The sequence below is a fragment of the Vanellus vanellus genome, assembly GCF_965231255.1.
Source record: "Vanellus vanellus genome assembly, chromosome: 25".
In the NCBI taxonomy this organism is placed as follows: domain Eukaryota; kingdom Metazoa; phylum Chordata; class Aves; order Charadriiformes; family Charadriidae; genus Vanellus; species Vanellus vanellus.
Window position 1 is genome coordinate 3,329,613 of NC_138930.1, and position 14,811 is coordinate 3,344,423.

The following is a 14,811-nucleotide window of genomic DNA, read 5'->3' on the forward strand; positions in this document are numbered from 1 at the left end:
TAGTTTGCAAGGAGACTTGATAACCAAGGTGGGGTGATTCTGTATCTCTATTTACTTTTTTTTTTTTTTCTTTTTTAAATCATCCTGCTGCACTGAGAGGGAAGATGGGGACCTGTACTTCAGCTTTTTAAGTCAGCCCAGCTGTATGTGTGAATGGCTAATTCTTGCTGAGACAAGCTGTGGGAGAGAAGTTGTCTCGACTTATTTTTAATGTTGGATTTGTTTTTAATTCATCCAAGCTGCAGAGATCTTGAGAGGATGATGCGCTTGACCTTTGATACCGCTTCCCTCCTTCTACCAGTTTAAAAATACATGTTACAGACCCGACTTCCTTTCTGCCTGTTGTGCTGCTGGTGAGGCCCCCCCCTGCAGCACACCGGGAACAGCTGGGGGCATGGGACTGCTTCTCAAAAAGAGACTTCTCTCTATGGATTGGCTGAACACTTTTTCATAGAGAAACACTTAGCAAGGTGGGATTTTTCTTCTTAAGCATGCCAATTTGCAGTGGGATTATCTTTTAGTCATATTAATGACTTCAGGGATCATCTGTGTGTAACTCCATGCATGAAGCCTTTTGCAGCCATTAAGAAGCTGGTCAATGAGGCAGCTTTTGCCCGGAGTTACTCTGCCACAGTAATAGGATATCCTGTTATTAAAATAGGGGAGATAAGTGCTGGTTATTTTCCCATCAAATAGTGCTTTGTAATCATTCCTAATGTAACTTATTTTGGTAACTTATGTCCTGGTGTGGTCCCTATGCTAAGGCTGGAATGACAGCAAGCAGACTTCAGAATAAAGCATGACCTGCGTTCAAATACCTGTCTCCTGTGTGTATCTATAGCTGCAGCTATGTTCTCCCCTTAGCCTGAGCTGGGAAGGAGCTTGCACTTAAAGCACTTCTCTGGGCAACTGGCATGTTCCCTAATCATAGAATTATGGCTGGAAGAGACCTTTAAGATCATCAGGTCCAACTGTTATTTAACTCTCCTGGTCTCACTTCTAAACCATGTCCCTGAGCACTATATATAGATGGCTTTTAAAGATGTCCAAGGAGGGTGATTCAACTGCTTCCTTGGGCAGTCTATTCTGGTGTTTGATAACACTTTCAGTGTAGAAATTTTTTCCTAATGTTTAACTTAAACCTCCCCTGGCACAACTTGATGCTATTTCCTCTTGTCCTATTGGTTGTAACTTGTGAGAAGATGCCCTTCTTTCAGGTAGTTGTAGAGAGCAATAAGATCTCCCCCCAGCCTCCTTTTTTTCAGACTAAACAACCCCAAGTCTCTCAGATGTTCCTTATAAGACTTATTCTCAAGGCCCTTCTCTGGGCCCTCTCCAGTACCTCGATGTCCTTCTACTGCAGTGCCCGAAATTGAACACAGTATTCAAGGTGGAAGAATAAAAAATAGGTTGCCCAGAGAAGTTGTGGCTGCCCCATCCCTAGAGGTGTTCAAGACTAGGTTGGACTGGGCTTGGAGCATCCTGGGCTGGTGGGATTGGATGATCTTTAAGGTCCTTCTACAACACTCTGAAAGGAGGTTGCAGAGAGGTGGGAGTTGACCTGTTCTGTCAAGTAACAGGTGATAGAACAAGAGGAAATGGCTTCAAGTTGCGCCAAGGGAAGATTAGACTGGATATTAGGAAGAATTTCTTTACTGGAAGGGTCATCAGGCATTGGAACGCATTACCCAGTGCAGTGGTGGAGTCCCCATCCCTGGAAGTATTTAATGGTTATGCAGATATAGTGCTCAGGGACATGGTTTAGTGGTGGGCTTGGCAGTGTTAGGTTCATGATTGGACTAGATGATCTTACAGGTCTTTTCCAATCTGGGAGATTCTGTGATTCTGTCCCTTCCAACCTAACCCATTCTATGATTCTAAAATGAAAGCTTTTAGCAGGTCCTGTGTATTGCCTCAGCCTTAAGCAGAAAAGTATCTCCTCTATTTTGCCCCTAAGACTTCTGCCTGTACTCCTGAGGTTCAGCTCCATCTATACGGCTCCCGCTACCCTCACTCCCCACCTCCGCCTAAATCCTTACGTTTCCAGCCCCGCTCGTACCAAGACCGACGCGTACAGCGGTAATGCCAACAGTCTCTCACTAGAGGGAAACGTGGGTTCCCGGGTCGCCTCAGGTGGAGGACACCCACCAGGTCCCTGCAGCCACCAGGCTCGGGGGTGGCGCTCTGCCTGCGCCGCCCCTCTCCCACCGGCGGCCACGTACCGGGGAGGTACCCCTTCCCACGGGGCGGGAGGCGGCAGCTCCCCCGGGTCCCGCTCCGCCCTGCCCTGCCCTGCCCGCCGGGCTGCCTCCCGCCCGGCCCGGCCCGGCCCCGCTCCGCCCCGCCGGGCCCCGCTCCGCCCCGCCGGGCCTCGCCGCTTCCTCGTGTGCCGGGCGGGCCCCGGGCACCGATCCACCGTCTCCCCCCACCAAGGCCCGGGCGGCGGGACGAGCCGGCCCCGCCGCAGCGAGCCCTCCCGCGGGGACCCCCGGCGCAGGACCGGCCGGAGGTAGGCTGGGCCCGTCCCGCCAAGGGCGGGCGGAGGAGCGGGGCAGCGGCCCCGGGGCGCCGCGGTGAGTCAGCGGGCGGAAGGGCGGCGGGGAGCGGGGTCGGGCTCGGTGGCCCTCCCCAGCGCCGGCCCTCTCCCACCCCACCCCTCCCCCCGGCCCTCCTGCCCTTTCACCGCACCGGCGGTTTCGTGGCGAGAGCCCGAGACTTCCTCCGGTTCAGCCTCAGCTCCTTCATTGGGCAACTGGAGGATTTTCATGAGATATAGAAAAAAAAGCAATTTGAAATTATAAACTTTCCCCGGTTGAGAGCTATTTTTGGGCATTCGCTGGTGCTGCCTTTAAATAGGGGAGGCTTTTCCACCGGGCTGTTCAGTGCCTGCGAGCCGAGTCCCACTGGGAACCCGCTCCTCCGCTCTGGACACCTTCTGCTGTTTAATTTCACCCCGGTCAGAGGCCGCTGGTGAGTGCGAGGGTTTAGCAGGGCTCAGGGATTACATGTGGACGCAGATACAACGTCCACGATTACATGAGGCAGCCTGGCAGAGGGTGCCTGTGGGTTATCCACCCACCCGGCACGAGCAATTCGAAAGGGCCTCCTCCGAACGCGCTTTACTCCTCCGCCGCCCATCACAAGGAGCCCACGAGGCCCCTGGAACCAACCACTTGGAGGAGACCAACACTTGAATTTACCTAAATACATTATTAGTTCAGCCATTCTGGTTGTAACAAATGTGAAATGAAAGCAAAGAACCTGATCGTCACTTAACAGGAGTTGGAATAACGCACGGAGCACTGGCAGAGCCGCCAGCACCGAACAGATGCAAAAATACTCGAGAGCTGCGAGGGAGAGCGTGGGAACTCAGCAAACCTTGTGAGGACCCCCCGGCTTCCCACAGCACTATTTCTGACTGTTGCCCTGTGTTCTTCTCACAGGTCCATCTGGCCGGTTCCTGAGGACGGAGATATCCCGGTTCTGAGATGAGCCCCTAAGCAGCAAAGAGCCATCGCTTGTGCGGTACGTGAAGTGCAACCAGGGCGTCACACAGCACCGCAGGGGAACGCACCTCCGCTCCGAGTGCTGTAATATGCTTTTTCCATCCACGCTGCTCCAGTCCATCATCTGGGCCACCAGCCGATGAGATGGCACAGAGCGCCGAGCTCCAGCCAAGCTTTGAGGATGTTTTTAATATTCTATCCCAGATCCCACAAGATAAACTCCTCAGCCTCAAACATAAACTGAAGCACTTGATATTTGGGACCAGCAGCAAATTACTGCAAGCCATGATCCTGCTTACCCTGGGGCGAGAAGGGGATGCAAGAATCTGTTTGGATGCCTTGGGAGATAACCGGGCAGCCCAGTATGTCCACCAGACCAAACTGGGCGCTGCAGGAGTGCAGGAAGACGGGGGGGATTTGCAGCCTCCCCTGCTGGATGCAGGTGCCATGGTGCTTCTGGCACAGATCTACTCCATGTTGGCGAAGGAAAAACTGTGCAGTCACGAGGCCATGGACAAAGCCTGCCGGGCCGCCACCAAAGCCTGCAACACCAGCAAGGAAACTCAGGGGGACGCGCTCAACAGTATCCCACCTGAAGACCAGGAAAACCACAGCTCTGCTGTCAACACGGGCCCAGGTGACAAATTTCAGACGCTGAGATCTGATGCGGGCATCGGATTTCTCCAGGTGCCCAGCCCAAACTACGTGGTGAGGAGTTCCCCAGTGCAGATTGGAGGCAACTCAGACCTTTCAGGCCCACAGACCCTGCGCTCCACGGGGAGTCCCTCTTTCCCCAGTTGCTTTGAGATCAGCGCATCGCCAACGGTTATTTTTCACACCCAGCCTTCTTCCCACCAGCGTGTCCCCCAGCCCAGCCAGCTGAGCGAAGGGAGCGCCAGCTGCACTGGACAGCCTGACAGGGACAGACAGAACCACGTCCCACAGGAAACAAGCTGGGCCAGCAGAACCAATTCCTATCCCTGGCAGGACACAGGTGCCCAAATCCCGCAGATGGAGAAGGTTCTACCGCTCAGTTCATGTCATCCAACTCTCCCTCTTCCCGAAACGCAGCTGCCCACACCAGGTGCTCTGAACCAACCTGTCCAAAGTAGTGATGTTTCCAGCACAGTGGCAGCAGAACCTCACGCACCAAAAGAAAGCACAGCCAAAAAGCAAGATGAAAAGCAATTATCTACAGGTCTTCCTGACTCAAGAGCTACAGGGGATACTGGTTCTACCCACAGGTTCAGGGAGGACTCCTGTGTTCCAGCAGGTGTTTCTTCTAACTCTGTATCTGCTTCCATTTCAGCCTGTTCCCCTCCTCCTCCTAGCTATTCCTTCTCCTCAACCCTTCCCCCTCATTTTTCAGGAGCTGCTTCCAACTTAACTTATCCCCCTCCCCTCCCCTCATCCCCCTCTCCAGCCTGGCCTCCTCTTCTCCAAACTGTAGAAGCAGTGCCCACATCAGAGCCAGATGGTGGAGAGGTAAAGTTCTTCACCTTTGTTGTCCTGCACGCTAGTGAAGATGAGATTGTTGCCCATCGGGTCAAGAACCTGCTGGAGAACATGGGGGTTCCCAACGGTGCCACACTCTGTGAGGACTTCTTCATTGCTGGACGCAGCCATCTCACTTGCTTCCAGGATGCTATGGAGAATTCTGCTTTCATCATCCTTCTACTGACCAAGAACTTCCCAGGAAACCTGTGTATGTTTCAGACAAACACTGCTCTGATGGAGTCCATCCTGAAACCATCCAAGCACGACTCAGTCATCCCTTTTGTACCCAAGGAGAATCCCCTGGAGCGGAGTCAGATTCCCAGCACGCTCCGCGGGCTCATGCCCTTGGATGAGAACTCTCCTGGCTTCTCCAGGACAGTGCAGAACACCTTTACCACCAGCAGGATCAGTGAGAGGAAAGCCACGTGGGACATGGTGCAGAGAAAGAAGCTACAGCAGTATCAGGAACAGTATCAAAAAACACTGCACAACTTGGCTGGTCTGAACCTTGGCTCCCTTCCCCAGGCGCCTCCATCAGCACCACGGCTGCAGCTGCTGGAGCAACCACCCCGACAGTGGTATCCCACCGCTTCGGCTATCCCTCCTGCCACATACCCCCCTCCCCCCACCGGTCACCACATGCCTGCTCAGATGGGTCCCCTTCCTTTCCAACCACCTCCTCTCCCGTCAGGCCACTACAACGTGATGCCAGGTCCACAAGGGATCCCGCACCTCATCATTCAACATGCTCGAATGGTCCAGATTGGGAACCACAACACGATGCAGGTAGAAACTGTCACACCAGGTCCACAGGACAGCGAGGAAGAAACCAGGTAGAAAGCTTGACTGGAGATGCAGCAGGTCAGCCAAGGCCAGACACACTTGGTTTCAAACCCTAGATTATAGTGATTCCGCTGGGACTGGGACTATTCTTGTTTCACTGTGGGTAAAAGGTGCTACTTTCTTGGAGCACAGGAGAAAATTACCTTCTTTTTTGTTGGACAAAAGAGGCTGTGTTCTCCTGAGACTCTTTTCCTTGTCCTTATTTTCAAGTAAATGAGAAAACTCTTTTCCTGATTTTCTGAGACTACCAGAAGGTTTTATAAATAAATTTTAATTAATTTATTTGTGTTTCTCTGGCTCTTTCCTGTAGAATTAGCAGAGGGGCAGTCGGGGGGATGGGGAGAACTGTTCTGTCTGTACCTCCAGGGGTGGAGGGGGCTGGGAGGTGGCACACTGCATTTCTGTTTCATCTGCTGCTGCTGACCCAACCATTTGAGGGAAAATCTTCAGAGGACACTTTTGGGAGCCGCTGCGGCCCCCTGTCAAGGTGCCAAGTACCACAAGGTCCTGTTTTCTTCCAGCAGTCCTCTTCGCTTGGGCTTTCACGCCTATGCCCATGCTGCACCCATGACGCCGCACCAGCAGCACCGTTTCCCCCAAGCCTCTCGCATCAGACCCAGGAAAGTTGCGGAGAGCGGTTGCAGAGCCTTCGGAGAGGCTGCAGGTGTCTGGGATGAGGCATCAAGAGAGCACTCTTCCCAGTTCCCCTCTGAAACTACAGAGAGAGAAGTTTTGTGTTTGTGAAAGACAAAATTCCCATGTGCCCCTGGAGGCGTGGCTTGAAGTATTTTTGTATTTAAGAAAAGTCTGTTAAAGAACTGAGATTGCACACCAGATACATGGCTCAACAAGAACCTTTACAGTAAAGCTGCACTGGGGGGTCTGTGTGGGAGGAATACTTAACAAAAGTGGAATGAGGGGGGGAAGTGCAGAGAAAGTCAGAGGAGGCAAAAGCTGAGTGTTCGCTCATCCATTCTTACCTGCTTGGAAATGGTGGGAGCGGGGCCCCGTTAGCCTGGCTGCTGTGCAGAAATGTTCCCTGCGGAGATTACCCCACCTGGTTGTGTTACTGCCTTTGAGGAAAAAGTTTGATGGAAAAGCAGAGCATTACAGAAGGGGTGGAGGAAGGCCAGGAACGGGGAGGTGGTGCGCAGGCCCTGGCTGAGGGCTGTACTGGGCAGATATCTACTGAGCTTTTAGCACAAGGAGGACAGCGGAAGCAAAGCCCCAGACTCCACAACAGCTTCTGCCGTGGCCGTTTGCCTTCTCTGTCAGCAGAGGTCAGCCCAAAGCCACCAGATGACCAGAAATGGGACGGCTCCCTCTGTGGACCACAGCCCAGCCAACAGCACTGGGCTCCCCAGTCACCTCGCTCTTCCTCTCTGGCTCAACCTACCTCAAGCTCGTTGTGCACAACGCTCGCCTTCCCAGACAAGCACCAACCTACTAAACAAAGCTGACTGCTGAGACACGAATCCCCAGCACGGAGAACAGCATGGGAGTCTCTCCTCAGCCCTGCTCCTCAGAGGACAGCAGGGAACAGTATACAGGAGGACAGTCCCCACCTGCCCTGTACTGAAAGCTGCAACTGCTGCCACTTTATTTTTGAGGGGCTGAGGATGTCTGCAGGATGATGCCGGAGAGCCTGAGCACTGACCGAACTTCAGTGCAAGCTCTGTAGCTCCTGGGCACGACCACATGTAGGAGACAAGAGCTGATGTGTCCCTACTCTTAAAGTGCAACAGAGCAGTGCGGTCAGTTTCGGATTTAAATCCCACAGAATTCTCTCTTAAAAAGCCACAGGTCCTTTCTCACAGATCTGTCCATAGGTCTCTCTGCCTCCCTCCCCCCCACCTCAAGAAGGCTGAGCTCCTCCTGGACCTCCTTGGCTGAGGACTAGCCCAAGACACCAGGCTCAGACAAATCAAAGCCTTCTCTGTCCTGAGCAGAACAAGAACCACAAAAAAAGCACTGCTGTTTAAAAGCTGCCATCAGTTGTTGGCTTCCGGCTTTGAAACAGTTTGGCTTTTAACTTCGAAGGACCCAGTGACAATGGATTAACTCATTTACTCTTTATAGAGTCCGCTGGAACCCTCCAAGTGCTTGGATTCCTTCTATTTCCCTATTTTCTCCGCTCTACATCACCTTTGTTCCAATAGGTGTTGTGTTACCGCAATTCCGGTGACGTTGCAGTTGCTGTGCAGCCACCAGGACAGTCCCTCCCCTCGGGAGAAAACATATACATCACTCCTTCCCCAGCTCTTCTGCTTTCTATAAATAAATGTCATGCAAACATGGTCAACTGGAAGCTGCTCTAACTTGTAAACAACCATAACACAGCCACATCAGGTTTGCTTGGACCGGAGAAAGGGAGAGGGAAAGACACGGCCGCAGACTGTGGAACATTGCAGGGTTGGAAGGGTTTTTTTAAGCTTACGGCATGTGGAGGGCTGAGGGGCTCAAAGGTTATTGGGAGCAAGTTCCTTTTGAAAGCCACAGCCCTGTTTTAATCACAGCAGCAGGTTCACTCTTCCCAGGTTTTTCAGGGCCCTCTTTGCTGTCGCTCACCCTGGAAAGGAAGCTTTGCCACCAGGGCCTTGTTTTCACCTGTGGCCCTCTCGTTCTTCCCCAGTTTCTCCGGGAACCTGAGAAATGCTGATGTGGCATCCCTACCTTTAGGCTCTAGGCCACTTTCTTTGTAAAGATTGATCTTACGGCATTAGGAGGGTCCAAAGATGTCCATAAAAGGGCACCAGTAACCAGCTCCAGGAATGCCCCAGTGGATTTCTCACCACTTTTGCATTTCTAAAGAAACCTGTATGGGAGGCTTTATTGTCAAGAGGGCAAATTACCAGTATTAGGGAGAGAAAAGCACATCTGAGGCTTTAAGAAAGGAACGGAAGGCAGACATTCTGTTGGTGACAGTGCACAGAAGGGTTCCTGGAGAGCAGTGTCCTCCAGGAGGGTCTGTAGCCACCTCAGTGAAAAAAAAAAACAACCTCCACTCTCTGTCCAAGATAATTAATTACTCAGATAACAAAATCATCACTGAAACATTTCACTGCTCTCCACAACTCCCCACATACTGGAGCTGGCCCAGACCACACCTACAATAAATAAAGACTGTTCATTGTAATTACCCCTAAATTCATGGAGTGATTTCTACCACCCAGTAATTACTATCAAAATTTAATTGTTGGGTCCTTACTATGTTATTACAGTTTATTATAAAAAAAAATATTAAAGCCCTTTTCTATCGCACAAAGTATTCTCCTCCTTGAGGCTTTTGTCCCTGACTGGATCCCCCAGTTACCCCATCACAAGATCCCAGTTCCAGAGCTGCTTCCCCACCCCAGCTGTGGAACAAGTCCCTTCTCATCTCCCTCCTCCCAGCAGCTTTGGGATCTGGGTCAGAGAGCACCACAGTCTGGGAATGATCAGCGGCCACTGCCTCAGCCCTGAGGCTATGTGGTTCCTCGTACCTGCAGTGGCAGCAGCTTCTCTCCTATGTACCTGAAGAGCACCTATATAGTACATCAGTCCTATTTCAACGGGAGAAGCACGTCCCGCAGAACTGTGATGTCTAGCACGAGGGCAGCAACACCGATCAAACCATCAAGAGTTATTTTTGAGGATGAAGCAATCAACGAAGGGACAAACATTCAAATATTTTAGCCATCTGCTCCCATCCTCCCAAGGAAGGCCGAGCATTTTTGGAAATCCACATTCTTGTGTGGAACTAACTCCAGTACCTTTAATTCCTCTGCTTGCTTTTGACCTCCCACTGACAGCTCTGGGGTTGAAAAACATAAATCGATGATAGCCCCACTGTGTCCCTCTTTCCGCTGGCTGTGCCCAGTCCCAACCATACATAAGGCAGATAATACCTGAGTATTATACAGAGTAGCATCCTTTCGCACTGTTTAATTTACATCAAAAGATATACAGCAAAGCATGTAAAGAGAGGTGTCATTTCAGTGTCAGTGTTACCCTTTTTCAGGGGAAATGTTTGCAATTGCAGTGCAGATTAGCTTTTCCCAGAAGGAAATTCAGATGAAGTGAAACAATCCCATCTGTTCATTGCAAACGCCCAGTACTTCCATACCCACACGTGTACCATCCCTAGGGAACAAGCTGAAGAGAGGCTTACCAGCAAGAAGTCCAAGGCACTTGCATTCTAGCAGCCATTTTTTGTTTTATTATTTAAAGTTAAGAGCACTCATCAGCTCACAAATTAACAAATTCCATTCCTGCAGTTTAGTTCAGGTTTCAGCCAAAAGGAAAAAAAATAATAATAATAGAACGTAGCTAAACTAACTCTGCACTTTACATTTCAATAAAAGTTAAACCTCCTTGCTTTATAAATAAATGTTATAGTTAACACTGCAAAAATGTAATGGCAGATCTACAATATCTTTAAGGGGCAGAGAGCATTGGATTATTGAGGCATACAGATACGCTGGCTTATAAATACAAGTAGAGAAGCTTCAGTAGCATATAGTGCATGGTTGTTTATCAGGGTTCTGCTCTCCCAGTCTTGACCTTTCCCAAAGCTCAGAGGCAGCTGCTTCACCCCCAACTGCGCTTTCCACTCTGCCCGGGGCCAAGAAATGAGCCACAGGCTGCCAAAGCCCAGCCACTCCCCCTGCAAGAAGATAAACTGTTGGAACAGCATCGTATTTACCAACACTGACTGTTTACCACCAAGGAGGGTTCTGCTAATGGAGGCAAATACCTACCCTGAGACTACAGATTTAAAGAAAACAACTTGTGTGCAGATCCTAATTAAAGAGAGGAGCTTGCCCAAAGAGTAGCCAAATGAGATTTCAAATTCAATCTTTGAAGTAGCACCATCCTCAGTAAAGTTGCAAAAAGAATCAAAAGCCAAAACCAGATGCTAACAACCCACTCCATGCAGGTTTTCAGAATGAGATAATTAAGAGCCAAATCAGTTGATACTAATAAACCTCAGAAGAACAAGAAGGCACCTTTAACTTTCATTTCTTTCTTGCTTCTTCCTTCAGACCACCCTCATGCAAACAGGCCACCAACACCCACTTGCTTTAATAAACCCCCAGTACCACCCACGCTACAAGTACCCCCCATCCTAATGGGCTTGCAAGAGCACATCTTCAAAGATGGATCAGAGCGCACCAGTTTGGCTCCGAAACGGCCATATCCACCCTGTACAGCTCTATCCCTGCTGACCTCTGGAGCTAAAGGACCTCAGCACTGGGAAGGGACTGAATGTGTTCGGAATGGGCAAGCTAAGGGCCTGGATGCCACATTAATACTTTGTTTTTAAGGTAGCAGTTTTTCCTCCCCATTCATAAAAACCAACATCTATTGATGAAACTATATAACCAGAACTGACCTTACTACATCTTACAGGATTGAAGAAGTCTTGCAGCATAGATAGGGCCTGGCTCTAAAAGAGAAAAAATAACCCAGCTTTATGCACAATCATTGAAATCTCAGGCCTTTAACACCGCTTGCTACTCGGCCAACCAAGGGAGGAAAAAAAAAACCCACGTCCTCGGCATACCCAGCCCTACTGCCACGCAAGGCAACTACCTCAGCAGAGCACAAGCCACTCGGCTGTTTGACTCGTACTGAACCAAATCTGAGAAGGGGGTGGGGAAAGCATTAGTTGGAAGGTATTTTATTCCTCACTTGCATTCCTATCTGTTCAGTATTTGGGATGGGAAGGGCTAGAGCACAGGTGTGATGCGTAGCTGCTCCAAAGCTTAACGCTGAGTTAATCCAGCACTAATGGGAGAGGCAGCAGGTCCCAGGGAATCTCCATTTTCCTTCCTTCGCAGGACAAGGCGGTTGGCATGGGAAAGGGCAGGGGCTGTGGCCTTCTCTGGATACAGTGCACTGGAGATATCTGGTACCTGAAGATGACAACAATGAGGGACAGCCATGAGCTCTCGAGCCTCCTCCTCCCCTATCCCTGCGCACACCAGCTTGATGGTGACAGATGAGGACTAAGCTCGCAGCCCAACTCAGCGCAGCGACGGCCTTCGGCACCTCAGCAAGGATGGCCCGAGATCTCAGGCTGCACTACCTCTGCGGGGTGAGACAGGTGACGGGAAGGGCTGGGGAATTCAGCTCTCCCACCCTAGTGCAGTTCAATGAAGGCTTCCAGCTCCTCGGGGATGAAACCCTTGTAGGGAATCTTGTGCTTATCCAGGGCGCGAGCAGCAAGGCACTGGAGGGTGATGTAATTGAAGGGCTGCATCATGCTCTTTGTGAGCAGCTTCTCATCCAGCAGCTCATAAGCGGTCTGCTTGAAGGCATTGGTGGCGTCCATGTGGGCTCCAGCCTCCATCAGGGCACTCATGATCAGCGGGCAGTTGTTGCGGGCAGCAATATGCAGCGGGGTGTTGTTGTCATAATCACGGCTATCTGGGTCTGCCCCACACTCCAGAAGCAAGTTCACAACGTGCAGCGATGGGAACTTGCCCACGGGATAACGTCCCACTGTTGTGGTATCTTTGTCCACGGCCATATGCAAAGGAGTGAAGCCATTCTTGGCCCGGGGGCTGCACTTTAGCAGGCGGTAGATAGTCTGGCGCTTCTGGTGCTCCTGCTCCGGGGTGCACTCCACCTTCTCCAGCAAGAAGACCAGGTGGAGGATAATGGCCAGCGTCTTGGTGAACTGTGCTGAGTCAACCACAGGGTCCTTGCCATGCATGAGCGCCCTCTCCACCTCCCGGACGCCTTTGCTCAGCACTCCCATGAGGTCAGAGAAGCCCAAGTGGGTAGCTAAAGTGCCTTTGGAGCGGTCCTGAAGCACGTAAGAGAAAAGCTCAGCAAAGGAAAGGAAACTGCTGGCAGTCATCGGGCTGAGAGGCTCCAGGTTGCCTTGCTGCATGTCCAGTGCATACTTCCACAGGTTAATGCAGCGTTCGAAGTTGCCGGAGTCAGCATAGACTGCCCCTCGGTAACGGATGTAATAGGAAGTGTCTGGGTGGGAAGGACCCAAGATGCGCTCTCTAATCAGCAGCGCTTGCATGCGCATCTCATCTGGATCAGTAATCAAGGCTTCCAGTTCCTCTAGCGAACTCACTTCCCGGGAATAGTCGTAGGCCAACACCAGCTGTCGGGGTTCAGGTTTAGGCAGGTATTGCCCACCCTCACACCGAAGCTCCATCGCCCGTCGCCAGTACTTGTGGGCTCCCAAAAGGTCACGTTTCTTATCCACAAATGTAGCACCCAGCAACTCCAGCGCTTCCACAGCAGCCTCTCGAGTGCAGAACACGTTAGGGACCTGCTGCTCATCCTGACTGGAAGCTGAGGCACAACATCTCTCACGCTCCTCTTTGTCGCAGCCCTGAGGAGTTTCCTTGCCAGTGCTGCAGCACCTCTGATGGCTCCCACCTGACGCACCGGTCCCACTTTGGTTCCCTGCAACCTCCTCCTCCTGCTGCAGCCCTCCTTGGATGAGGTACTCCACAATGTTGGTGTGACCGGTGACACTGGCAGCTAGCAGAGGAGTCATGCCATAGCCGTCTTTCTCCATGCGGGCTTTGGAGCGGAGCAGTAGCTGCAGGATCTCCAGGCTGCCAGACTCGGCGCAGTCATGCAGGGCTGTATTCCCCTTCACACTCCGGCGGTTGACATCGGCACCTTTCTCTAGCAAGTAACGTGCAATTTCCCGGTGCCCTTTGTAGCAAGAAATCATCAAACAAGTGTGTCCGTGCCGGTTGGCTACTTCCAGGTCAGCCCCGCGCTCCCCAACTAGATAGCGCACGATCTCCAGGTGCCCATCAAAGCAAGCAGCCCGCAGCGGCGTGGAGTTGGTCAGCGTGGTCTGGTTCACCGACGCGCCGTGATCCAGGAGGCTGCGCACCACCCCCAGGTGCCCGGCAGCAGAAGCCGCCCAGAGCGGCGGGGCCCCCTCGATGGTCTCCCCATCGAAGTTGACCGAACCTCCCTCCTCCACGCGGGCGCCGCAGTGATCCAGCAGGTACTCCACCACCTCCAGGTGCCCGTGCCGGGCGGCGATCAGCAGCGGGGTGCTGCCTCCCCCGGGGCCGTCACCCCCGCCGGGCCCTGCCGTCAGCGCCTCCAGCTCCTCCCGGCTCCGGCTGCCCAACAGCTTCTGCAGCAGCTTCAGCTTCCCATCGCGGGCCGCGTTGTACACAGCCGTGCGCAGGTCCATGGCGACGGGGGCCGCGGCGACCGCACCGACCACCTCCTGGCCATGGACCGGCTGCTCCTCCACGCCCCCAGCTCGGCCCGGGGCAGGGGATGGGGCGAGGGCGACCCGAGGCGGGGAGAAGCCCTGCGGGGCCGGCGGCGCCCGTGAGACACCCCTCACCTTAGCACAGCAACCTTCAGTCTCTTCGCCCGGCCGCCATCTTAGGTTGGAACGCGAAACAAAATGGCGCCCCCACCGCTCTGGGGGCGGGGAGAGAGGAGGAGGATGGGAAATGTAGTCCCGGCCCCGGCGTGGCCAGGCGGGAGCCTCTCCCCGGAGACTCAGTTTCCCGTCAGGCAGCGGGAAAGGGGCGGCAGCCGGGGCCCGCCGGCCGCGCCGCCGTGGGGCGCGAGGCACTCTGGGAAATGTAGTCTCTCCGAGCCGGGCCGGCCGCCCCTCCCCGGAATGCCGGGAGCGCCCGGCCTGCCTTTCCCAGCGCGCCCCGCGCCGCCGCCAGGGCTGCTGGGGCGGGGAGCGGGATAGCGGCGGGCGGCCGCGGCTCGGGCGGGGGGGAGCAGGCCTTGGCCCGTCCCCTGCCTCGCTCATACGCGGAGCGGCTGCGGCTCTCGCAGGGGAAGCAGACCGGGCCGGGGCTGGGCTGTAGCCCAGGCGGGCGGCGCGGACCCGGAGGGACTCGGTCCCGGGGAGGGAGGGAGCGGAGCCCGGTGTGAGGTGGGCCCCGGGGGCAAGAGACCCCGGTTGCTGTGGCCTGAACGCCCCGGGGAGGGAGGGAGGGAGGGAGGGAGGAAGGGTCGG

At 53.3% G+C, this 14,811-nt stretch overlaps 2 protein-coding genes across 2 annotated transcripts; one reads left to right on the top strand and one right to left on the bottom strand.

Annotated features, from left to right (window-relative positions):
* Positions 1–3,650: 3,650 nt before the first annotated feature.
* TICAM1 (TIR domain containing adaptor molecule 1) lies at positions 3,651–5,964 on the top strand (the record flags this gene model as incomplete). The annotated part of the gene is made up of 1 exon (XM_082495605.1): positions 3,651–5,964. One exon carries the CDS (start codon positions 3,651–3,653, stop codon positions 5,838–5,840), a length of 2,190 nt encoding a protein of 729 aa, XP_082351731.1. The 3' UTR covers positions 5,841–5,964.
* A 4,057-nt stretch (positions 5,965–10,021) lies between these two features.
* FEM1A (fem-1 homolog A) lies at positions 10,022–14,213 on the bottom strand. The gene has a single exon (XM_082495508.1). It carries the CDS (start codon positions 14,014–14,016, stop codon positions 11,971–11,973), a length of 2,046 nt encoding a protein of 681 aa, XP_082351634.1. The 5' UTR covers positions 14,017–14,213; the 3' UTR covers positions 10,022–11,970.
* Positions 14,214–14,811: the final 598 nt, after the last annotated feature.

Bases quoted from the DNA above. Each gene is read 5' to 3' on its own strand.
- FEM1A (XM_082495508.1), bottom strand. From the start codon at position 14,016: ATGGACCTGCGCACGGCTGTGTACAACGCGGCCCGCGATGGGAAGCTG.